The sequence below is a fragment of the Lonchura striata genome, chromosome 8 (assembly GCF_050655825.1).
Source record: "Lonchura striata isolate lonStrDom1 chromosome 8, ASM5065582v1, whole genome shotgun sequence".
NCBI lineage: Eukaryota > Metazoa > Chordata > Aves > Passeriformes > Estrildidae > Lonchura > Lonchura striata.
The window spans coordinates 15,986,880-16,007,816 of NC_140710.1; the positions used below are offsets into that span (position 1 = coordinate 15,986,880).

At 40.0% G+C, this 20,937-nt stretch overlaps 1 protein-coding gene across 10 annotated transcripts in view; it reads left to right on the top strand.

Moving 5' to 3' along the window:
- Positions 1-20,431, top strand: part of LRRC8D (leucine rich repeat containing 8 VRAC subunit D) — a 51,787-nt gene extending 31,356 nt beyond the window's left edge. For 8 of the 10 annotated variants that reach the window (XM_085586408.1, XM_021526469.3, XM_085586409.1 and 5 more), the window contains one exon: positions 14,759-20,431. In XM_085586408.1, the coding sequence (XP_085442534.1) occupies positions 14,761-17,325 (2,565 nt within the window). In that variant the 5' untranslated portion in view covers positions 14,759-14,760 and the 3' untranslated portion in view covers positions 17,326-20,431. Of the gene's footprint in view, positions 1-49; positions 73-95; positions 13,034-14,758 lie in introns of those variants that run through there. The other 2 variants (XM_077785438.2, XM_085586412.1) reach the window with 2 other exon arrangements.
- The last annotated feature ends 506 nt before the right edge of the window (positions 20,432-20,937 follow it).

Sequence of the window (20,937 nt, forward strand, 5' to 3'; positions counted from 1 at the left end):
CACAGGAGTTCCAAGAGTCAGAGGGGATCACAGAGGAAACTGAAGCTGCTTTTGTACTTTAAGGGGGGGAAGGTAATGAAATATGTTATGTAGTCTAAGACATCTTGAAAAGGGAGACTTTTAAGTGGTCTTTGGGCTTCTACCAAGGAGCATGCTGCTGGCATTTAGGTTTTGTGCATTAGAGGAAATAAAACACTAGAAATCCCTTGGCTTTCATCTACAGAGAAATAGCTACACTTTGCTGCTGTGTTTTGGCCATGTTGGGTTTTGGCACAGTTATGGTAATTTATAATTCTATCTCCTGTGGGTTTTCAGTGACTTAAAATTACTAAGAAGCTTGCCCTGAAGTGGTTGGTGAGATGGTTTTACAGTTGGCAGGGAGACCTTCTCTAGGAGTTGGAGGATCAGACCCTGAGTGTGTTGTGGCTTTGACAGTGACAGATGTGACAGAAGAGGACTAAAGAAAATTATAGTAGCTGGCTGTGGTGTTGTGATGTGGTTGATGGTTCCTTGCTGATCCTTGCCTTGGATGATAGAGGTGTAGGCCTTGTAATTAAAAAGCTCAAGTGCAAGTCTCATTGGGAAAAGTGGAATATCTTATGTTAATATGATTATGCTTTTGCACATTGCTAAAATGTTGAAATTTTGAGTCTGTGTTATAGTGAGGATATATTGAGATCTCTGTTCAAATTGCAACTATTCACAAACAATAACTCAGAGGGAAGAAATAATTTTATGTAATTTAATTTTAAGTGGTGCCATTGGCACATTATTTTTTTTTGTTAGCTGAAGGCAATAAAGATTCTCTAATAAATGATTCATAATAGCTTTATTGCTCTTATATAAATAACTTGAAATCTTGTAGTCTAATCCTGTTGGCCTTTACCTCCATGACTGTTTTAATTTTTGAAAGGGATTTTGTTTCTGTTTTAAACCACTTCATGATTAGTCAATTCCTACAGTCAGTTGTTTTCTCCCCACTTTAGGGGTGGAACTAAAACTTTATTTACAACTTGCTTCTCGTAATTTGACAAAGTGAGGATCAGTGAATATGGCCAGCTTCGGCAAATAAGTCTTTGCAGAGCACTAAGAAGCACTATACTCAGACCAACTGTGCAGAAAACTTGGCTACACTCCCAAAGGAAGAGTTTCAGTAACTGGAGAGAAATGGTTTTATTTGTGAATTGTACACCTACGTAGACATACCAAAATTTCCTGCTACTTTGTATCTTTCAGTGATAACATTTGTTCAATCACTTTTCATAGTAGAGTTGCTTGGTAAGGAATAATTCCAACACACTGCCAATACTTGAAAACTTTTTTAGGATGACTTTACTTTGTGATTACTCCCGAGGTCAACGTGTTGCTAATGTAGAGAATAAAAGATTTATTCCAATTTCTAACTCATGGCAGAAACTTAAAGGTTCTTCCTTTTCAAAACTGGTCAGTCCTGAAACTCTGCCTTCCTCAAACACTCTGCTGTGTTATACAGTATGAAATCTGATGCAATTCAACTGAATTTTTGGGTCATAATCCTTTTGAAACAAGATGATGCACTGTATAATGCAGTAAGGCTTTGATATAGACTAGGGAGTCAAACCTTTTATGCACTATAAATATCCGGTCCTAGCCGAGTCTTAAGTCCAAACAAATCACTTTTTTTTTGTTTGCGTCAATTTGAAGAAACTGACAAAGATGCAGGAGGTGGAGATGCAAGGCACATGGAACATACAATTCAAGTGTTGTGAAAGGTAGTGAGTGGCATCTGAGGCTTGGCACAATGAGACAGAGTGTCCCTACTGAGTCAGGAGCAGGATTGTCATAGTGCTCTGTCTCATACAGAATGCTTTAACCCAACAGGAGCTCTGTCACTCACAGCAGAGCAAGCAGCACAATAAGCTCTTAGCCACATTTCAAGACTAGGCTGTAACAACAGTGCCTGCTGATGTGTGATGAGCCAGGATCCAACTTTGGTATTGTGATCCAGAATGTGTCACAGTGAATGTGGACATGGCTATGTCCATATGCAGGAATTTAGAGCTCATAGCAGCAGCACATCACCTGCCTCTTTAGGGTCACTATTTTGGATCTTACCTGCTAGGTCAGTTGGTTTTGTGTGCGGATGTTGTCCCAGGCACTGTGATGAGAGAACAGTACTTCATCTGGCTTCCTAAAGTAAGTCTATTCTTGGGAAATTGAAACCAGTGCAGGCTTAAAGAAATAATTTACTTAGATTTTCATTAATCCAAAGTTGCTTGGTGGTTTTATATCTAAGAGAAAGGGTTTTTCTTTTAGCCTTTGAGGAACTTGAAACTGAGATTAGAATTGCTGTTTAGTCTAAGAGGGAACAAAAACTATAACAGAGTTCTGGGCCTTGATAAAATTTTTGTTGTTAAAAAAAATGTACTTCAGGCATGTTTTGGCAAGCAGAACTCTTGGTCAAAGGCTGTTAGAAAGCTTTATCTTAAATGGATGGTTACAGTCTGGCCTTGACAAATCCTAAACTCTTGACTGATGGCTCATGGGTATGTATGTGGTCGTATGTATATTGCTGCTGTACACCCACATGCACAGGCAGTTGTCCAAGTGGGTGATGAGATAACAGGAAAATGTAAATAACGTGGTTGGCTAGTTGTCCTAATGTTCTTGAGTAGATCCTTGTGAAAATAACGCCAGTCAGACTTACAAATAGGTCTGTATGGAAGATGATTTGTGTTCAGCTATGACGTGATACAGGTCACTGTGTGGGAAATTGTGGCCATTTTGCGTTTTATTTTGTGTTGAGTCAACAGCCTGAAATGCAAACCAAGAGCTCAGATAATCCCTGCTGTCCCTGTTAGTTGCAGGGTGTCTCCAGGCTACCCTGATCTGAGAGGGGTGTTTGCAGGCCCCTGCCCCCTCATCACTGTGAGTGCCTGGAGATCTCTGCATGCCTGGGAGGAGAACCCTGTTCACTCTCTCACCACCACTGCTGCACCAAACTGGTGTTTTCTGATGTTCCTACAAGAACCTCATTTGCTCCACTGGTTCTGCTTTGATGGATGCCTGGTCCATCACACATGCCTGTAGAAATACTGCTGCATGTGATGTTAAGAGTTTGCCTTAGTTCTTGTTCTGCTCAGGACACCAGGGCAGTCAGGGGGCTGGATTGCACCTCTTTCTGAAAGCCTTGCATTATGCTTGATGGAAGCCACAATGAGAGCCAGGATGCTGAAATCACTGATGTACTCGCAGAACTTCAGACTTTCTGTTTCCACTTTTTTTTGAAATCTTGGCATGTTGATGGAAGGTGATTTAGAAGGCAAGGACAGGTCAGTATGATGTAGTACTGTGTCCTGAACTTTCCTTGCTGCTTAGTCATTCTTGCACAGAATCTCCTGGGGACCCGACTGGGGCCTGCTGAAGGATGTGAAAATTGCTTACAGCAGCAACAACAAAACCTGATTGTTTTGTTTTCCTCCAGTTAGAAGGCACTCTGTTTTTATTTCTGTAGCAGGCTAGGGAGCAGCTATTGTGCTACCCTTAAGTGATGTGAAACTTGCTAAAATGAGTTCAAATGGAGAGCACCTGGGATAAGGGGAAGCTGCCTACAGAATAAAACAGCTGCCTCTGCACTAATTTTCTGATGTAGCCATCCAAGCAGATGTTGACTGTAAAAGTCAGATAGTGACATGTTACATGGGTGCATGCGTGTGAAGGTGGCTGCCAAAACCTTTATTGCAAGTGTGTGTAGAAGCCTGGAGAAATCATGAAAAAGTCATAAGGGATGGAACAGTAGTGGTATCTGTCTGTAAATGGGATTGAATAAAGTGTCTGTGTTTTATTTTACCTGAAGTGAAGTATACTCAGCTTCATTATCTATTTTAAAACAAATTTGACTGGAAAGGAAAGCTTCACTGTCCATTTCACTGGAAAGGTAGGATTCAAGAACTATTACATTTAGTGCCTTATTTTTGAGATAGCATCATCCTCAAACCAGTGGGAAGGAGTATGGCTAAGTGTATAGGAATGCTATAATTGTGAAGGGATTTATCTGGACATAATGTTAAGCCTTCTCAAAGATTGCAGTGCATTAAAACGTTAAATTTGATTATACTTTAATCAGGCTGTTATCCCACTTTTTTATTTATCTTTCTCTGGAAGCCTGAGGGAGTTTGGTTTTTTGCTTTGAATGTTAGAGCCACAAACATGCTTATCATTGCCTAACAAATAATCACTTTTAGATTGTGAACCTGCAGGGACAAGGGTTGTCTGCCCACTCCCTGCTGGAGGGCCCTCAGTTCAGAGGTTACAATTCCAGCTGGAGCATTTGAGTCAAATCATAATATAAATTTAGCAATAGTGAATATTTAAATTGGAAGTTGTGTGGATCTGTTAGTGCTGGTGAATGGCATCAAGCGATACAATGGAACCTCACTGAACTTTTTTGCAGAGCTGAAAGCCTGCTTATTAGAGCAGGAATGCTGCAATCACTGGTTGGACAGCAAGTCTTGGAACATTCTTTCTGTTCTTAAGGCAATGTTTTGAATGGGGTTTTGAGAAAATAAAGCATAAAAAGGAAGGAGGTGATCTGAACTCATCAGCAAATTTTCAAAAGAGCTTCCAAAGATGTGTTGCAGCACAGTTTCTTTTTATGTCTAAGTACTGAAGTACACACCCTGAACCAAACAATTATGGGACTAGATGGACTAAGCAAATAGCTTATCTCTTACAGAAAGCAGCTTAAGTTTAGAAGAGGAAAAAGAATTATAGTAAACTTGAATAAATCCCTTTGAGGATAAATGCTTCAGCTGCAGGCATTTTTCCTGGCATGAAATCACTGGATGTTCAGCTATTGGAAGCTTGGCAAGAATGTGGTAACATCAATAACTCACTCTTCATCTACTGATCAAGAGTTTTATGTGAGAAGTCATCGTTGATACCCATCTGGCAGGATGTCTGAGGTGTAGGAGATCTCTGTGCTTGATAAAGAGCAGGTAGGGTTGGCTGTCAGTTGTGTGTGACTGCCTGGGTCGGGGGAGACAACATGCTGGGGGTGTCAGGGGCTGCTTGGCTGCTACCTCGACTAGTTTCTGTGTCATGGCTTTACATCTGGACCTTGGCTTGAGCGAGGAAGTATCCCCTTCTCCCTGGGGATAAAAGAAGCTGTGTGACATTTAAGTAAGAACAAAGTTAGACTGTTGTCCCATAAAGAGTGGAGAGACTGTGTATTTGAAAATTGATGGTGCAGCCTATTTACTGAGCTGTAAACTAGCATTTTAATCTTTTCATCAAAGCAGCAGAGTGGGTAAAAGAAAAGGTGGACTTTGAGTGTGTTTTTTCATATCCTGATTCTCAGCTGCATTTCATGCACCTTCCTACTGCTCTTGCCACAGAAAAGGTCTTGGCAGAAACAGAGGAACTCTGATGTATGAGTAGGAGGCTTGTATTTACATGTAGCTTCTTGTGTGACTGGGCACTTTTTTGTGTGTATGCATGTGTCATTTGCTTTTGTTATTTGAAGTTTTTTATTTAAGTGTGACCTTTCCTAGTTTGCTTTTAGCTAATGGGTATAATGAAAGTGCCACTGCAGATATTTGAAAATACAGTAGTTTGTATATGTGCAAATCTTTATGAAACTTCTGTTCCATATGTAACCCAGTGAGAGTCACTGTGTTTGCTGGCTGAAGAGATGAACCAGCTAAGATAGGGAACAATGGAGCCTGTTCTTGTCTCTAGATCTCCATGAGGATGCTGTAAATGTTCCAGTTCAAGGTTGCTGACATGTCCATTAAAATAAAAGGAAGGAGAAAGTATTCATTGAAAATAATTTACTTTAGTTACTCAGTAAACCTGCTTCCATATGGATGGGAATGCAGTTTAGAAATTAAGTAAAGTCAGAGTTTAGTACTGTGAGCTAAAGTACTAAGGAGAGTTCATTTTGCCCTGAAGAGGAGCTATTAAAATCTGCAGTAAAGTGAACTTTAGCAACACATTTCTTTCTCTTTGGTAGGCATTCCTCCTTATTTTTTAGGTACATTTAGAGTGTGTAATTAGAGCTACTAATATATTTTGTAATAAGATTTGTATCTTTACATTCTGTGGCTTAAAATCACCAAACTATCAGCTCTGTCTATGCCAGGTTCAATTTGTTACCAGTTTAAAGTTGCCCTAGTTCCAAGTGAATTCAGAAGGAGACAGACAGACTGGCAGTGTGCGTGGCTGTGCATCAGAGTATTTTTCAGAGGAATTGCATGAGTTTCTGGGTGCTGTCTCTATCTGAGAGAAAGCAATTTCATGTAACAAACTTTGTAGCCATGTGGACTTATTTATGTAAAAGGAAATTGGAATAACTTGGATGTAAACAGTTTTAAACTGTTCTATTTTTCAGATTTCTAAACTAAAAAGGAAATAAAATTTTGGTGGGTTTTTTTACTTCTCTTCCAATCCTTTAAATTTGTTTTTAATTGTATTTCTGGGTTGTTTTTAATGATAAAAAGCAGCCTCTAGGGACAAGAGTAACCAGATGTGCTTTTATTTTGGCGCAGCTTGCTTTTGCAACTTGATAAATTCCCAAAGTGCTCTGGTTAGTAGAAGTGCCAGATGTTTACTGTGTGTTCCTCTACTTTTGATAGTGATCATGAAAACACTGCAGAAACCTCATGACCTAAAAGATAGGGAAACGGCAGATTAGAAATGGCAAAAGGATTAAATATTTATACTTGAGTGCAAGCAGCTGTTAGTTTATTGTATGGTGTAATTCCTAATTGCATTGTACATCCATGCCAGTGCAGGTTAAATGCACTTCAGTAGCTTTCAGTTGTGTCTGCACTTGAGTAAAAGTGCTTGGTATTAAGCTGGGAGTCCTGCAGACTCCAGTTGGGCTGTCTTTTCAAGATTACTGGTCTGGCTGTTTTGGGAATTCGGTGAAATGAGATACAAAGTGTCTGCTCACTTCTTTTCACTCTGTCTAGGTGAAACAGAAAATGCTGTCGGGAGATTTGGTTATTCAGCCGTGGCAGTGCGACTTTGATCACTGGGAATGTGCTGCCTCAGCTAAAAGGATGAATTGGCATTGCATAAATAAGAGGGGCTGTAGCAGCAGTGTAATGGTGGGATTGCATGTGCTAGGGTACATCCAGGGCATAGTCTCTGCCTTTCTGTGCCAGGTGCTTGCCAGTCTGCTGTAGAATTTCAGTTCTGGTAGCTGTGCCCCTGAAATGCCTGTGCGTTTATGGACTGTTGCTTACAGGTATGAAGAGCATCTTAAATTGAGTATTCACCCTGCTGGTGTGTCATTAGCCACCTCATTTGGTTTCTTGCATGTTGCCTTGCTAGGTGGTTTGTTTTGTAACTGTAAATTCACATGTGGTTAACTGTCTGCAACTGGAACACATCTAATCCTGACCTCTTTACCAGAGAGGACCACTCTCTCCAGTCTTGTTTGCTTCTCCCATCTCTTCTCTGCTGCCCTTCATGGTCTCTGACCTTGCCAGCTTGTGAGAAGTAAGGATGGAGCAGTGTTGCTGAACATCCAGCTCTGGGTCTGCCTGAGCTTTCTGAGGTACTCTGGGCACCAGCTCTGCACTCTGCAGCGTGGGGATAAATGTCAATACAACCTGAAGCAAGCACTTTTTGTCAAAGCAGCTCTTTCATAAGAGCATGCTCAGGAGTACTGCACTAGGCAAAGTGAGAAATTCCTCATTTTCTGTGCTCTGTAGACACAGAATTTGCATGCAACAAATACAGAGCTAATTGTGTTAATAATTTTGGGTTTTTTAGGGAGTTTTAATTGTGTTAATAATCTTTGGGTGCTTTGGGGAACTACTCAGAAATGTAAAAATGGGCTCCTATTTTGAAAGTCATCTTTAAACAGACCTTTCCATTCATTTACAGCAAGGCAAGAATGAGGTAAGATTTGACAGTTTGTTGTGAGGGAAATAATGGCTGCTAATACTGCTTTTTAAATATCACATTGATTACAAAACCATTTGTGTAGGAGTGGTATATGGCACTAGACCTTCAAAGAACTGGTAAACAAGGAAGATTCAGTGTAAACACTTAAATAGCAGTATCTAAAAGTAGGCTAGAGTGTTACACAACCTGAAAAGCCCAGCTTTGAAGGATAGCATTTTTGAAGACTTTAAAAAAAGAAAAAAATGGTTTTTTATGGATTTCATTTTTGTAAATGATATTAATTTGACATTGATTATGTAAATAATCTTATTTTTGTCTCCAGCTTACTGATGTCCAATATTTCTTTATGCAGTCCAAGAGAAATAAGATTTTTTGTTTTGCAAGTTACTGTCAGTGAGGTTCATTTTGTTCATAAAGGTGATGCTTCCTTAAGTGGAGAATGTATTTGCAGACTATACCAGAGATTATATATATTATGTATATAAATATATAGACATATATATAGAGAGAGGCATGAGATATATGCCTTAAAGGAAAGTCCAAAATTAGAGCTGTGCAGTTTGGGCAGTGGGATGGGGGAACTAGGGAGATGGGTTAGATGTGGGGGATTTTGTTTGGTTGCTTTTGTTTCTCAAACAATCACTGTATGAGTTATTGTTTAATTAAAAGTTATTGTAGAACTCTTGTTCCTTAGTTGAAATGTTTTTTCTCTATAGGAAATATCCTTTTAGCTTTGTGTTCATTGTTTTTCTTTATCCAGTCATCATCCATTACAGGGTAGCAGTACAAAAATAAAACAAACTAGATCTTGCAGATTAATTTCAAATTGGTAGATTTGGTTGCTGTCAGGTGTTTAGGGGAGAAACAGCAAGTGGGAATTCTTGTCATTCTGATTGGGGGGAAAGAAATAATGGAAATCTTTTTCTATGCAGTTTTTTATATTAAATCTGGTTTTGATTTTCCAGAGATAAAAGCACTGATCAGGAAGCCCCATCCTGGTGTTAATGTTCTGCAATGCCTTCCATCACTGAAGTAGCACCAAAGCATTTCCTATAGTAGAGAAATACTATAAAAACACCCATGTTGTGTTTTCCTGTGAAATGTTTCCTGAACTTTTCAGGCCATAGAGACACTTGGTGCACAAATCCATGCTTAGCTGAATTTTGGGGTTTGTTTGCAGGATGGTTGAGAGGAGGACCTGTAAGTAGCAGTTGTACCTTCAGCTGGTTTTGTAGCTTGAGTCAGCTCAGGTAGAGTAAAGCACAATAATCCCTTGTGAAATAAAGCAGCAGAGAGCTAAGTCCTCGTAGCCAACATATTAGGAGCTGTAAACCAGGCTAGGGATATAGCAGGGCACTTTATTTCTTGATCACAAAGCCTACTGGTGGTTAAACCTTCAGTTTGTTTTAGGCTTCTCGTCTCAGAAACTGAGTAACCAATGCGGGTATGGCTGTGTCTGTATGCTCAGAATGCCTAACCTGATTTGTAGACTTTCCTGTATGTCTTTGTGCATTATTTCACAAGGGTCCTGGGACTCCTTGTACTTGGTTTGGTGGAGAAGAAAAGGAGGGAGGGGAAAAAAAAAAGGATAGTGCCATCTTTTTGACCTTTGCAGATTGTCCGTGGAACAATTGATCATGGCAGGGTCCTGGCTAACAGGAATCTCATAATCCATTCTTATCACATTAATGTCTGATAGTCTGCTTCTATAGGATATTGAAGAAGTAGAAATGGTTGGTGGAAAGAGACAACAAAATATACAGTGGAAATTAAATTTAAACTTACGGTCACTTGATTAAAAACAAGCTAGCAAAGCCTTTTAGTTATGGGAAAACTTTTCTTCTCCTTAATTTCCTGTGGGAAGGGAGAAAACAATTTTGTTCATGGTAGCACTTTTTAGCTAGAAATGTTGAGGTTTTTCTAGGAAATTCTTTACCAGATGCAGTAACAAGGCGGATTCAAGAATCTTTTTGTTTCCTGAAACAAAGTGGACTTGTTTGGAGTCTTGGGAACCTGAGAGTAAATGAGTGTATCATGTGCTACAATTCTCCTTTTATTTGTTTGTTCTGACTTTGAATTTGCTTTAACTTTAAATATGCTTTTAAGACAGGAGGGCCAGTTAGTTACAAGACAGACAGTTTTTATCTGTAAGTACAGGAAGAAGTAGGATGTAAATAAACATTAGTGACATACCAATCTGCTGCTTCCTTTTCTGCTAACTTCTATTTAAGCTAGAACAGTTTCTTAGGAAATATCCCAAATATGTGCATTTTGTATTTCAGCATTTATAGTCTGAAACGTGTCAGAAATTCACCAGGCTAATCTCATTCTGACCTCTTTCTATTAGAGCTTTTGTTTAAGACTAATTAAATTATTATAATTGTTAAGAAGAATGATTTATTAAATTAGTTGCTACCCCTGCTGATTTAATGTGGACCTATGACAATTCAGTTGTCATTGTTAATTTTTTTCTTTCGCTGTAACTTGTATAACTGCAAAATAAACTAAGTAGGTTTAATTCTAGAGCTCCAAATCACACTACTGCACTACTTTCAGAACTTCAAGTTTTTACACCGAAAATCTTAGAAGGTAGCAAGAAACAGCTGTGCTTAGAGCAGTTAGGCATGTATTTAGGCTAAAAAATTTTTGTTTGTTTTAGGAGAAAGAATACACCCAGTAGATAGCTAGAAGTGATAGATGGAGCTGAAAGAAATAGTACCAATTACAGATAGAATGCCATCCCTGTTACAGAACTGGAGACAGAGTTTGGGAGGAAAAAAGGTTATTTGTTAAAATAAAAGCCCTTATGTAGCTGTGCAGCCCTAAGGATCATACTGCAATATCTTTGAATTAAAATCTATGCTTATTAAAATGAAACAAAAATGTGCTATTTTTAAAAAAAGGAGTCTGTCCTGACATTCCATATTGAGAATGAGAAAATTTCTCTTCAAGAACCTCAGTTTTCTAGTGTGGCTCTCTTTGGATCTTGGGTATGTCAAAGCCCCATGTTCTGCTGACCCTTCAGGTCCATTTGGTGCCTTGTAAGCCCTGAAAAGGGCTGAAAGAAGTGCATGTTTTCACCATGAGAAATCAAGTATTTTAACATTTCAGCTGCACAGGACTTTGTTCTTCAGTTTGACCCACCTGCTTGCAGATGTTTTCTGCACTGGGGTTGTAAATAGAACATGCGACGACTGGTTTTGAGGGAAGACCACCTATGGCAGGGTGTTGCATGCTCTGCCTGCCAGCCACAGACTGGCATTTGTATCTTTCTTTTTTCCTTACTTCCTTACAGTGTTATCACTTAGAATGAAACTCAAAGCCCAGTTTGTCACTCTTAAAAGGACTTGAAAATTAGCAGTGAAAATACTCTCCACCTACTCTAAGGAATATTCCAGACAGTAGGTTTCAAAAGCTTTGAATAGTTTAAATTCAAATGGAATAAAGAAAATCCAAACCCATTACATGCTGTACAGACTTGTGGTTCCGAGTGTCTTTTAATTGTTTGATTTCTAAGTGTGTGCAGAAATATAATAAAAGTTAACTTCTATGGTTGTTAGTTTAATAAAATCAAACACCAATATATACTATAGTGGATTTAAGAGAGAAAATATCAAATTTATTTGCAGCCTGTCAGAATGTGTCTTATACTGTGTCTAGGTTTATAGTTTTTCACTTTGGTTCTTAAGACTCAGAACATTAAACAGTTTTGATATATAAGGAGACAAATCTGTTTTCAGTTCTTGGAACTGATTTTTGCTAGCTAGAACAAGGTCTGTCTTTTATGAGACAGTGTTAGTAATGCCACAGAGGAGTTTTTTGTTTTATTACTGCTAATCTCTTCCAAAACAGGAGCTCTTCTCCGAGTATCAGTAACTTGAAAGAAAAGATGAGTTCAGAACACTGAATGTGGTACTTCTTGGTGTAAAGCTCCTGTTACACCATGCTGCCTACAGCCTCACAAAGAGGATTACTCAGGCTCTGTTGTATCTCCTAACCTTTTTGGCAATGATTTTGTGTATTCAAGGCAGAGGTCTGGTAGAGGTGATTTTTAACTTTTGCTTTTATTGCTGTTCTTTCTAAGTCTTCAGCTGGAACCACTTTGTGCTCTGTCACTTTTTTTCCATTATTTCAGTTGTTTAGAGCAGTCATGTCTGCAGTGTTTCCAAGCTTTATCCACATGTTCTCATGGCAGAAGCAAAAAAAAAAAAAAAAAAAAAATCACCTTTTTATGAAAGGAATTCTGGAGGCCGTGCCCCAAACCGCAGTGAAGTAATTTCCCACGTAATTAGCTAGTGCAGAGTTGAGAGAAGGGCGAGCCCCGGAGGAAGGAGCAGTAGCTGGCCTGTGCCGGGGACTCTCCTTGCCCTGCCTTTGCCTTTGTGCTCTCCTGCTGAACTCGCCTCCTGGGCGAGAAGGTCTTGTGGCAGCCAAGGTAGGCGAGACCACTGTGAAAACAGCGTGGAGATCGAGAGTATGCCTTCCATAGAGCTTCCTAGAAAGAAAAGAAATCCATTCAGTGGAAAAAAATCACCTCTGCTGCTGCTTTGTGATTCTCCTGTTCTGGGCAGGTGACGGGCAGTTGGGCCCTAGGAGTTAGCAGGATCCTTTTTTATCAATCTCTTCACATTAGCACAAATGGCTAATGCTGTTCATGTGCACACTGTTCCTGTTTAAATGTCAAAGGTAGCAATTCCAGGGCAAGCAGTCATGCTGTGACTTGGTGTAGGTAAAGCACTGGGAGCCATTAAAGATGGGAATTTGTAGCTCACTTCCAAGTGAGGCACTGCAGGGCTTTGATATCTGGGGTGTGTTACTGGTCGGTGTCCTTCAGCACTCTGTACAGCAGCTGCAGCCCTGGGAGGTGTGTGGGGGCAGGCTCAGAAACCTCTCAGGAAGGAGGTCCTTGTGGAGCTGGGAGGGACTGTAAGACCTCAGAAACTTATAATGAGGGAGGAGTATTTGACATTCATTTGCCCACTGGAAAATAAAGTGAGAACTGGAAGCTCCTTCTGCTGGTTCCCTGAGAAACTCAGCCCTAACTTTTAAGTTCTGGCAGCTGTGCCAAGAGCACCAAGATGAGTGCTGCTGTGAGATAAAGTCCTTTCCTCTCTGGCTGCCTCCACCAGATCGCAGGGTTGGTATGCAGGACTGGTAAAGCGTGTGGGAGGGCAGGGGCTGGATATCTCCCTGTGTTGGAGGAGACACTTTGATCATGAGCTCCGTGGTAGTAAAGACAAGTGCTAGCCTTTCCCACTGACTGAGATGTGGCAGCTGCTTGTACTGGTGTGGGGAAGAAGGGGTGCTAGTGCATGACTTTTACTATATAGGCAATTGCTGGTATTTTAATTCTGTGTGTAGAAGAGTCGGTTATCCAGAAATAATTAAATTATCACGCTATAGATATGTTGCCTCTGACACTGTCTTTACAATGTGTAAGGTGCAGGTCTGTATGAACTGTTATGCTGCAAGTTAAAAATAATAAATCTAGTGCATTTTGTTACTGCCTGCTTTGATCTCCTTGGGCTCTGCTAAGCTGTTCTTGTCCCCAGCAAAGGGAGACAGACTCTGTTGGATAGTGTGCATACTATCTCCTTCCCAGCTGCATGTGTGCACACAAGCTAGATATTTTTCTTTAGAAATGGCAACTTTGGGTCACACGTTCAGCAGTCAAAATGATGATTTTACCACATCCTGCTTGTGCAGAAAGCTTATTTTTTTTAAAGCTGATAAGTTGATTCCTCCATATTTTGTCAAAACAAAAAGCAAAGCAAGTTATTTAAAGCTGCAGAGAGGTTTGGATTCTCCCGTGGTCAGTTTGCTGCTTTGTGTCACATGCATAAGATTAAGACAAAGTGAAAGCCTTGCAGTAAGGTCCTGTCCTACCTGTACTAACTGGCTTCCTGTGATCATTAGGATGTGAGGATCATCTGAAAAAATGTTTTCCCTATTACATTAAGAAAGATTTGTGGGGTTTGTTCTTGGTTAGCTGGGTTAAATCAGTTGGGGAGAAAAATGTACCAATAGTTGATCCAATGGTTTGGGAAATGGAAATGGCTTGATTTGGAAGGTTCCTAAAAATAGCGTCTAGTTCCAGCCGTGGCAGGGATGCCACTCACTAGATCAGGTTGCTCAAGTCCCCATCCAGCTGTTTTTTACTTTAAAACATCCAAGTATATTAAAAAGGATTGTGCCAAATGTTCACATAGTGGCTGCAAGGCTTACACTTGTGCTGCAGTGATACTTAAAAGGGAAAGGAGCCAATCAATCTAATAAGATATATGGACGCTCAGTAGGAAGGAGTGGAAGATACTGTGTTGTGCTAGATGAAAAGAAATGAGAGACCTTGCTGATGATGTAACAAGACCTAAAATGTGCTGTCCAAGTCATGAGCAGAGCATAAAGTATTTAGAAAAATGCTATTTTGTTTAAATGCAAGGTAATATGAAATACTGTTAGTAGTGAATTTTTTGTGCTCAGACTCAAGCAGTCATTTTTACAGAATTGGATTTTGTGCTCTGTAGTCTATTGTTGCTCTTTCCTTTTATTAATACATATTAGCTACAGTATTATACCTTTCAGATATTTCATTTGCAGAGAGCAGGCTTCAGTGCTGTGAAGTGGCAAAGATATGTAAACATGATGTGGTCTGAAGTGCAAAGCCTTCTGTTTTGCTAAAATACTTCATTGTTTTAGTCATGTCCTTTGGAAGAACTGTTAAGTGGCATGATGGACAATATGTGACAGGCAACAAAACATAAGAAAAAGCGAGACCTTCTGAGGTTGTGTACATCATGCTGGGATGTTTTTAAAATTAATGTCCCCAGTCAACAACAGTGATTTTGTCTTTGTTCTCTTGTAGGAATGTTTACCCTTGCAGAAGTTGCATCGCTCAGTGACATCCAGCCAACTTACCGTATCTTGAAACCATGGTGGGATGTATTTATGGATTATCTCGCTGTTGTTATGTTAATGGTTGCCATTTTTGCTGGAACTATGCAGCTGACAAAAGACCAAGTGGTCTGCTTGCCAGTTTTGCAGTCTACTGTAAATTCAAAAGCTCAGCCTGATACAGCAGGGAAGGCTGACTTCACCACTGTTGAAACAACCACTGGTCAAGAAGAAGCGTCAGTGAGAACTGTTTCCTTTGCCCCTGTAACTGTAACACCTGACATTCTTCAGAGCAGAGCTACCTCTTCTCAGTATCAACCCACTGAATCAGACCAGGAGCTGAAGAAGGAGCAGAAAGATTCCTCAGGCCGTAAAACAAATTTGGATTTTCAACAGTACGTATTTATTAACCAGATGTGCTATCATTTGGCTCTTCCTTGGTACTCAAAGTATTTTCCCTATCTTGTTCTCATCCATACTATCATTTTAATAGTCAGTAGTAATTTTTGGTTCAAGTATCCCAAGACTTGCTCAAAAATTGAGCATTTTGTGTCTATACTGGGGAAGTGCTTTGAATCTCCTTGGACTACAAAAGCGTTGTCTGAAACGGCATGTGAGGACTCTGAGGAGAACAAACAGAGGTTAACTGGTGCCCAGTCCCTGCCCAAGTATGTTTCCACTAGCAGTGATGAAGGAAGCCCAAGTGCTAGCACTCCCATGATAACCAAATCTGGCTTCAAGTTTTCAGCCGACAAGCCGATGATTGAGATTCCCAGTGTCACAATTTTAGATAAGAAAGATGGAGAACAAGCCAAGGCGCTGTTTGAGAAAGTCCGTAAGTTCCGGGCTCACGTGGAAGACAGCGATCTGATTTACAAGCTCTATGTTGGCCAGACTGTCATCAAGACTGTCAAGTTCATATTTATTCTTTGCTATACTGCAAACTTTGTCAACACCATCAGTTTTGAGCACATCTGCAACCCGAAAGTGGAACACCTGATTGGCTACACACAGTTTGAATGTACACACAATATGGCTTATATGTTGAAGAAGCTGCTTATCAGCTATATTTCCCTCATCTGTGTCTATGGTTTTATCTGCCTCTACACGCTCTTCTGGCTGTTCCGGATACCTTTAAAAGAATACTCTTTTGAAAAGGTCAGAGAAGAGAGTAGCTTCAGCGATATCCCAGATGTCAAAAATGATTTTGCGTTTCTCTTGCACATGGTAGATCAGTATGACCAGCTGTATTCGAAGCGATTTGGTGTCTTTTTGTCAGAGGTAAGCGAGAACAAACTGCGCGGGATTAGTTTAAACCACGAATGGACTTATGAAAAGCTTCGGCAGCACGTCTCCCGCAATGCCCAGGACAAGCAAGAGCTGCATCTCTTCATGCTGTCGGGAGTCCCCGATGCAGTGTTTGATCTGACGGATCTGGATGTGTTGAAACTGGAGCTGATTCCTGAAGCGAAAATAACAGCCAAAATTTCCCAGATGACAAATCTTCAGGAGCTTCATCTGTACCACTGCCCTGCAAAGGTCGAGCAGACTGCCTTCAGCTTCCTCCGGGACCACTTGAGATGCCTTCATGTGAAATTCACAGATGTTGCAGAAATTCCTGCGTGGGTGTATTTGCTCAAAACCCTCCGTGAATTGTATTTGATAGGCAACTTGAACTCTGAAAATAATAAAATGATAGGGCTTGAATCTCTCAGAGAGTTGAGACACCTTAAAATTCTCCATGTGAAGAGCAATTTGACCAAAATTCCCCCCAATATTACAGATGTAGCACCACATCTGACAAAACTAGTCATTCATAATGATGGCACTAAGCTTGTGGTACTCAATAGCCTTAAGAAAATGACAAATGTTGCAGAGTTGGAACTGCAGAACTGTGAACTGGAGAGAATTCCCCATGCTATCTTCAGTCTCTCTAACTTACAGGAACTGGATTTAAAGTCAAATAGCATACGCACAATTGAAGAAATTATCAGTTTCCAGCATTTAAAAAGATTGACTTGTTTAAAGCTGTGGCACAATAAAATAGTCAGCATTCCTTCATCCATTACTCACATAAAGAATTTGGAGTCTCTTTATCTCTCCAATAACAAACTTGAAACCTTACCTGCCGCAGTGTTCAGTTTACAGAAACTTCGGTGTTTGGATGTAAGCTACAACTCAATTGCGGTGATTCCAGTGGAAATAGGTTTGCTTCAGAATCTTCAGCATTTTCACATCACAGGAAACAAAGTCGACGTTTTGCCAAAACAGTTGTTTAAATGTGTTAAATTGAGGACTTTGAGTCTGGGACAAAACTGTATTACCTCAATCCCAGATAAAGTAAGTCAGCTGTTGCAGCTGACTTACCTGGAACTGAAGGGAAACTGCTTGGACCGTCTGCCAGCTACGCTGGGGCAGTGTCAGCTTCTCAGGAAAAGCGGGCTTGTAGTGGAAGATCACCTCTTTGACACTTTACCCTCAGAAGTTAAAGAGATGTTAAATCAAGACACAGGCATTCCCTTTGCTAATGGTATTTAGACTGAGGCAAAATGTTCTGGTAGCTGACTTCCAAGTGGCACATGATAAAAAGTATGGCAACTGTGAGATCATGTGTTTTAGGAAGCAGAATTCCTTGGAAGGCAGAATTGCTAGCAGGATTAGAAGTGCAACTGAGTGTTCAATGTTTGCAGTGTTTTAAAAGTTCATTTCCAAAATTTTTGAGAGGATAAAGAACCTTAATAATCTCAATTCTTTTTTCCTTAAATTGTTTGTAACTTGGATGCTGCCGCTTTTGAATGTTTACAAATTTGCTTGCCTGCTTAAAGTAAATGATTAAATTGATGACCTTTTCTTACTATGCAAGTTATTCCTTAAGGTCTGGTTTTACTTTAGTGCATTATGGGGAGACAAACCAAGGCTAAATGTTGTATGTGGTATGGGCCTAACAGCACTGGAAACACAGGTTGAATTGTGTTGTTGGTATTTAGCTGTCCTCGGCAAATAAAACCAGTTTGGCTGTGTTTTGAACTGCACCAGAACCACCATTTTCCTGCATTAAGGTATGAGGTTTCATAGAATCATTTAGGTTGGCAAAAACTTGTAAGATCATCAAGTCCAACCATTAGCCTAACACTGCCAGGTCCTCCATGTCCCTAATCCCATGTCTGTGCTTTTGTTGAATGCCTCTGGGGATGGTGATTCCACCACTTCCCTGGGTAGTCTATTCCAATGTTTGACCACTCTTTCAGTGGAAAAAAAATTTCCTAATGGCTTATCCTAGCACAGCTTGTGTCTTTTTGTGCTATTGCTTGTTAACTGGGAGAAAAGACTGACTCCCGCCTCACTACACCATCTTTTCAGGTAGTTGCAGGGAGTGGTAAGGGTCCCTCCTGAGTCTCATTTTCTCCAGGCTCAACATCCCCAGCATCCTCAGCCAGTCCTAACAGGACTTGTGTTCCAGACCCTTCACCAGCTCCACTGCCCTTCTCTGGACATTGCAGTACTTCAGTGTTTTGCATCAGGCCAAGTGTGTTTGCCTTCATTCTTCTCCTCAAGGCCTTATGTTTTTGGGTGACATTCCTTCTGTGGTCTGGTGGGCTAGTCCTTCACCCTGGCAAAGGCCGGTCACCTTCCTGCAGCTGGTCTCCCCCCCAGCCTCCATAATGCTTCTCTGTCCCATGCATCAGTGGGAGGCAAAAGGGAAAATATTTCCATGTGGCTTTCGAGTTGGAGATAGTTTTGATGTTTGAACTCTTTTGGAAGGTGACTTTGAAAGCCATTAAACACCAAGTGACTTTACTGTTCATGTTTTGCTCTTCTGAGTTTTTATCTGGAAAACTCAAGGCGTTTTATGAGTTGGTGATTGTTCTGTTTCACAACCCTTGCTTAGGATGTGGGGTGTCATCTCTATTTACTAGACTAATAACAGACATAAGATCTGCTTTTTCACTCAACCATGATTAAGTTTTATCATCTGTTGTGGTGTCTTCCACACCTGGACTTTACCATACCCCAGCCCAACTAATCTAATGTCTTTGAAGACTTACTCACTGTTAGAAATCCTAACTGTGTGCCAGATAAGTCATCCAATAAAGAGAAAAGCAGACAGCAGTGAGCTTGGGTTTGGTTTGTGTTGTTTTTTGTTCTGGGGGTTTTTTTTGGCCTTTTTGGTGGTGTTTTTTTAACTGAGTTTGCATTGCCAGAACCATTAGACAGATATAATCCATTAAATCTGCAAAATCATCAGTTGTAATTCTCAGTCGTTTACATTCCATGTGTGCAGAAAAGAAGTACTATGCTGGGAGATGATTGCATGATTACTCATGGCTTAAACACAATTCCCTATTGTAGTGTGGTCAGGACTGAACTAGTCTGTAGTTCAAGGAACTGTTCTTCTCACACAGAAATCCTCATGCACAGTGATTTCTACTGTAACTTCACCAGAGCTGCCCTGACTTACACCACTATTAACGAGCGGATAGTTTAGGCCTAGAGGCATTGAGCAGGCAGAAACATTTCAAATACTGCTCTTAGAAGTCTTGCATATTTTATTGTTAATAATTTACTGTTAGTCATGCTGGGAGGACTGTTCTCCCAGCTACTGTAGGTAGCAGTCTCTGAATACATAGCTGCACCAAATGTTTATGTATCTCAGAAGACCAGTTTATGGACAGTGGTTTTCCTATTTCTCATGGGGATACAGTCTGTTTTCCAGTTGCAGCAGATAGTAAATTTGGGATGTTGACAGTTTTGCAACACCAAGTCACAGGTTAGGCAGAGTACTTGGAGTTACTGATCTGTTCTCCACTGGGAAACTTAGTGTAAATCCTCAGATTCTTTTTTAAAGTAGAAGTTAAGGCTGCAGCGGACTTTTTTTTTTTCAAGAAACTCCTTCATTTGTTTATTTTTTGCACATAGATCACTTTAAAACTGCTGGACTATTGACTCTTTAGAAAAACTGTGGACTATACTATTGGTGTATGCTTTGTATTTGCTGTTGAGTGTCATTTCAGTTTCCAAGAAATTGTATGTAGGAGGGAGGAAGAGTTGGAGGATGACAAAATGATTAAAATGTTTAGAAAAATAGTTATATTTTTAATATTTTTCCCCTTTTTTAATAGCAGAGTTGCACAGAATGTGGCTGTGTATTGATCTAGTTTTTAAAAGGTGTTTTTGGTGTTTCTGATTCTCCTGCTGGCCCTCCTGATGTTCAAAAAATAAACCTATGTCTAATTCATATGACTATGGTATACTCAGAAATTAAACCCATGTCCACTTAATGAGTATGGTATACATAACTGTTTTGACTAGTTAGTAGCCAACTGTACGTCTTTAAACAATTCCCTCCAAAATAAGTGTATGTTAAAATTATCATACTTCTAATGCTTGCTTAGCATAAACTCCATTCTTGTTTTTAGGAAATCTTTCTCAGAGTGGGGAGGAACTTCCGAGCACCCCCATGTCACCTCCCCCCAGTCCTTCCTCCTCTTTGTGACTGTTTATAATGTTCCTGTTTCCTGCGTGTCAACTGACACAGTTTTGCTTTAAAGTCTTGGAAGTTCATCTCTTTTCCATGTAAGGCATGTGAAATATATTTTGCATTTCTATTTGATTTAATAAATAAGATGTTTATATCTTCCTCTAATCTATCTTTTTTAATGGGTGAAAAATGTGTTTGCGTAGTAAAAGCTCTGATTTCAAGTACCTCATGCTGAACTTGTTCTGTGGTGCCTGTACTCTAAGAAGTATGAAGAGGTATGAGTTGCTGCTCCCAGTAAATCCTGTAGGTATCTTTCTATCTAGAAAACAGTACTTCAGATTTTTTTTTTCATGTGCACAATCTGTATGACCTACCACTGTTTTTATTTGGATAATCAAATTCTGCAGAACACATGTATGGCCCTGGAGAAAAAAACCTGTGTTTGTTCAAATGAGAGGAAGTAAGAAATTGCCCATTCTGTTTGCTTCTGTCACTGTAGCTTGTTTTGGTGAAGATCCTTTAGTTTTCCAATAAATTGACCTTTTCGAAACTGCTTCCAATGATGCAAACTGAATGATGGCATTTCTGGGCCGGCATCAAGCCTCTTGGTGTAAGGGAAGATGCTGACACTCGTGAAAGGCTCTTTGCTGCTACATTAATGGCTTTGCAGT